Consider the following 5171-nt stretch of genomic DNA (forward strand, 5'->3'; position numbering starts at 1 on the left):
ATTTTGATATGGAGGTTAAAATTACAAATATTGTATACAAAAAAATATTTCAAGATTTACAAATTTTCAACAACTTTTTATTTTCATATCGTGTAGTGTGTAATTTATTATACCATATATTATATCATTATATCTTTTGAACATATTTTTTGTATTTCATATTGTCTTATTATTTCATCATCATCATCATCATCATCATCATCGTACTCAGTATATCCCACCAATTGCAAAGCTATGGTAGGGTCTGAGGAGGGTAAGATGTAGGCAGCCTTACCTCTACCCCATAGGGATAGAGAGGCTGCTTCCGGTGAGACCCCCGGCTCGATAGTAGTTTTGCATCAAGCCTTGGACATAAGGCACATAGCACTCAATCATCGGGACACCGGCTGATCGGTGCATGTACCCTTATCTTTCAGCTATCAACGCCACTACATGATGCCTGATTAACCGTCCGTCACTTTTAACGTTATTTTCACGAGATTAGTAAAATAACGTCAAAATTAGTGCAATTTCACTTTTGCCCACCCGAGGGTTCACACATATATACATCATATGTGCGCACCGCAAGCAGGGCTAATATTGTCTTATTATTTAATAAACTTATTTATTCCGTTTTCTACACGGATTTCTTAATGCCATATGTCATCACATAAGAGTGATACTTACAAACTTTTCCCGTCTATCTCTCCTATTAAATGCATATTTTCTTTTCATAATATTATTATTTAAATAAATTTATGTCATCTCATTGAACAAATGAACATATTTATTGTATTGCATAGTATTATTATTTAAATAAATAAATTTATTTCTAGAGTTTGATCATATATTCGTGAAACATGTGGCTGACGCCTGGCTTACGATGTTATCATTTTTTAGTTTAAATGTTTCTAGAAATTGACCAGTCAAAAATAAACTAATTTACAACTTAATAATTTAAATGATCTTAAAACAGGTTATGTCAACAAGTAACCAACGTTAACTAATCCAATATATTACAATCACTTCAAACTTAGTTTCAACACATTGCATGAAATAATGGATGAAATTAAGCACAGTTACGTTCAAGTCAACGGTCTGAAGCTCCATGTAGCTGAGATTGGATCCGTGCCATCGCCAGCGATCGTTTTCCTCCACGGATTCCCGGAGATATGGTACACATGGCGCCATCAAATGATCGCGGTCGCAAACGCCGGTTTTAGAGCCATTGCACCCGATTACAGAGGATACGGACTCTCCGAAATCCCTTCGGAACCCGAAAACACCTCCTTCTTTGACTTTGTTAAAGATATTGCCTCCATTCTGGATTCTCTTGCTGTTTCTAAGGTTGTAAGTTTGGTAGTAGGGGCGTTCAACTAATCGAATTATTCGAATTTTGTAGTAGTGATTTTGTTATTCAAAAGAGGTTGCGCTGCAGCTTGTTGTCCGTTTACCTGTTACTTTATTGTAATCATTTTTTATTAAAATTCAAAAAATAAAATTCTAAAGCAAAATAGCTAATTCAAAATTTGATTCGAGAATTAAATTCGAATCGTTAAAAAAGGTCTACTTTAAATGCAATTTGAAAATCATTACAAAGTTTTTTAACAACAAAAGTATAAGTCTTTATCACTTCCAATTACATAAATTTTTTACTAAAATGATAAGCTTTCAAATTTTAGTTTTTTGAACTTAGAAAACTAATTTATCTTTTCATAAATATGTATATTTATTATTTAAACAAAATGTATAATGTGAATTCGAATTTCGAATCTACGTTAAAATCCCAAATTCATATTCGATTACTAAATCGAATTACAATGATTTAAATCAAATTAACCTTCAAATTCGAATGCAAGTCGAATCGATTTTCGAGTCCGATTCGAATACTGAACACCCCTTTTTGGTATAATTACTAAACTGGATAAAACCGGTTTGGGTCGAGTCAAATAAAGTCATAACTAGATCAGCCAAACCGGTTCGGAACTGATTTTTATTAAAAAAAAAAAATCTTGTTGGATATGAAAACTGGTTTTAATTAATCGGTTAGATTTTAACTGTTCATAAATGAATTGAATGTTTGGTTGAAGTGTTCGTGAACTGTTCATCTATGTTTGTTCATTTAACTAAACAAACGAACATGAACATGTGTCTCGTTCGCTGTTATTTTATATATGTTCATTTACGCACACTTGTATCCGGTCATTTATGTTTGTTCGTTTGCGTTTATTTAAGTGTTCATCCAAATTATTTAGTTATTAATTTTAAATCAAATTGATTTCGTATTTTAAGACAGTTAAACTCAAATATTGAAACAATCATCTGGATGTAAAGTCCATTTGTGTTCATGAACCATTTATCCGTTTATGTTTATGAATCGTTTGTTTATAATGTCAATAAATGAACACGTTCATTTTCTCAACGAACGAACATAAACAAGAAAATTTGTTCATTTAAATGTTTGTGTTCATTCGTTTGCTCATTTAAAGTAAAACAAACGAACACGAACAAGCCATATGCATGTTCCTTTGGTCTGTTAACGAGCCTTACCAAATAATGGTATGTCAATGGTGTTTCTTTAGCACTGCTATAACCAAATAATATTTCTGTGAAAATTTCAGGTGTTTGTTGTTGGTAAAGATTTTGGATCAATGGTTGGCTACGTATTCGCCCTTTTCCACCCACAGAAAGTTGTTAGTGTCGTATCACTCGGTGTGGCTTTTCGGCCCCCTGGTTCCCGGGCTCAACAATCCCTCCCAGAAGGCTACTACATTAACCGATGGAAGGTATAATTTGCGTATTCGGTTTACATTCCTTACGGGTCATGTGACATTCAGGATATTCTGAAACGACAAATATTTATAGGAACCTGGAAGAGCTGAAGCTGATTTTGGGCGGTTTGATGCTAAAACAGTGGTGAAGAACCTTTATATTATTTTCTCTAGAAGTGAGATACCGATAGCGAATGAAGACCAAGAGATAATGGATTTGGTTGACCCGTCGACTCCTTTACCCTCTTGGTTCACAGAGGATGACCTCGCGGTATATGGGGAGTTGTATCAGAAGTCGGGATTTCAAACTCCGCTCCAAGTTCCTTATAGGTAAAATTTCAAAACGGGTTCGGGTTAAAATGAGTTCAAGATATTTTTTTTTCTTTAAAACTTTTAATATTTTAAAGGTAACGTGTTCAGTCTTTATTAATAGTGTGCTTTTTTAATTGTTTGACCTTCGACCCGTTTTCTTTTGTAGGATTCTAAACAGCAAAGTTGAAGTTCCTAAACAAGATCTGAAAACAGAAGCTCCAACACTATTAATCATGGGCGAGAAAGATTTCGTGTTCGGGTTACCTGGAACTGCAGAATACATAAGGAGCGGCGAGGTGAAAAAATATGTGCCCAATCTCGAAACTGTATATTTAGCTGAAGGATCTCATTTCATTCATGAACAGTTTCCCGAACAAGTTAATCAACTCATACTCAACTTTCTCAATCGTTACAAACATTAGTCGTTCAACAGATAATGTAATGATCTTGAGTTTGAATCTAAAAGACAGAAACTTGTTTTCATTTAACCTTTTGTAATAATATATTGTAATAATATATTGTGCTTGTCTTGATATAATCTAAACTTTGTTATATACTTATATTTATGGTTAAACCATTCTGTGATGGCATTGCATATGCTTTTAGTCTTTCTACTGTCAAAAGTCATAAAACATGTGTATGCAGCATGCAAGAAGAAGAGCTGAGTACGCTTCAGTGATTATTTTTTCCGCCTCTTTCCCACCCTCCAAAACAGGATCTTCATCGTTCTGCACGACGTGTTGCAGTCAACGACTTATAGGCCAAAAATATACATTTTCGTCGAGGGATATTTTGGTCATCTAGCTGAAACTCATCAATTTTAACCACATTAAATATATATGTGAAGCACTTTTACAAATGTAACATTTTTAAGAGTGTTTTAAAGTAGAAAACAATATTTGCTTTCAACTATATATCGTCTTTCTTCTTTAGCAGGCTCTCCGACCCCTTGATTTGCCAAAAATATCGAACAAAGTAGAGGAATTGCATCCGTAATTTCATACTTCAAGCTAGGTATTGATACGCTCGTAGCTGCAAGAAGCATTTTGTATAAAATCCGATCTTATCTTATCTTGTCTATAAAAATAGAAATTCCAATTTAACATAAAAAAATTAAGGTAATTTACACTTTTTGTCCTTTATGTATGAAGTAGCCTGTCGCTCTTGTCCTTCAATACGTACAAAAAACGTGTCTGAATTTCATACGTTTTCACACTTTTCGTCTTTTACACTAACTGGTGTTAACCTTTTATGTTTGTTTTCTTAAAACCGACCATATTGTAAGTACAAAATGATCGTTTTTTAAACATCCAACATAAAAAATTTAATACTATTAGTGAAAATAACGACATAATTAAGCAAGCAAGTTCGTATGTTGTTAGTATGTTGCTGGTAACTTTCTAGTTATGTAGTTTGGAAACCATCACTAGAACACTGGCATTGGTATTAAGCTTTGTATGAAATGCACATGTTATTTCTCAGGATAGGGGTAGGGGTTGTCTATATCCCACCCTCCCACCAAAATATATATAACACTCGTAGTTGTGTTACTTGTGTATATATATTTTTATTCTGATATGATATTTAATAGATTGGAAGAAAATTCTTTTTAGTTAGGACGAAGTTAATGATGAATGATGTGATTCAGTAATTTAATGTTAGATGATTACTAAAAAAGCAAGTGAAAACAATTTGACAAATAATGAAATCACAAATGTTTTATGTAAGTGGAGTTATGATAAGAACTTTTGTCGTGTAGTCATTTCATATTACCATATACCTTAAATTAGAAGATAAAACATTGGTGTTTGGATGGTACAACAGAGGAAAACATAACTACATAGCACATGAGAGTTGTGTGGGGAGAACTATAGTGGAGTAACTGAATCAACGTCTTCATCTTTTCATTACTAGACATTTCATTTATCCAACAAGAAGCGATAGGGAGAACTATACCACATACAAACATAATGACTTATAGTGGTTTACGTGGATGTTAACAAATATATTCTATACCCACTCAATCAGGGTCTGCTCGAGAAAGCAAAAAAAGTTTTAAGTAAAAGGAGTATTTTGTTAGGTTTTTACAATTTAATTTTTATATGGGTT

At 33.2% G+C, this 5171-nt stretch overlaps 1 protein-coding gene across 1 annotated transcript; it reads left to right on the forward strand.

Annotated features, from left to right (window-relative positions):
• The first annotated feature begins 1038 nt into the window (after positions 1-1038).
• Positions 1039-3622, forward strand: LOC143537813 (epoxide hydrolase 2-like). Its single transcript, XM_077031496.1, has 4 exons — positions 1039-1326; positions 2601-2765; positions 2845-3080; positions 3229-3622. Exons 1-4 carry the CDS (start codon positions 1039-1041, stop codon positions 3482-3484), a joined length of 945 nt encoding a protein of 314 aa, XP_076887611.1. The 3' UTR covers positions 3485-3622.
• The last annotated feature ends 1549 nt before the right edge of the window (positions 3623-5171 follow it).

Source organism: Bidens hawaiensis, unplaced genomic scaffold, assembly GCF_021521415.1.
Source record: "Bidens hawaiensis isolate Kalapana, Puna unplaced genomic scaffold, B.hawaiensis_p1.1 tig00011408_1, whole genome shotgun sequence".
In the NCBI taxonomy this organism is placed as follows: Eukaryota; Viridiplantae; Streptophyta; class Magnoliopsida; order Asterales; family Asteraceae; genus Bidens; species Bidens hawaiensis.

What these genes read in the sequence shown, in the direction of transcription:
- LOC143537813 (XM_077031496.1), top strand. Translation starts at nt 1,039, where the DNA reads ATGGATGAAATTAAGCACAGTTACGTTCAAGTCAACGGTCTGAAGCTC. An exon ending in ACTACATTAACCGATGGAAG is followed by an intron (nt 2,766 to 2,844) that starts GTATAATTTGCG and finishes AAATATTTATAG; the next exon opens with GAACCTGGAAGAGCTGAAGC. An exon ending in CCGCTCCAAGTTCCTTATAG is followed by an intron (nt 3,081 to 3,228) that starts GTAAAATTTCAA and finishes TTTCTTTTGTAG; the next exon opens with GATTCTAAACAGCAAAGTTG.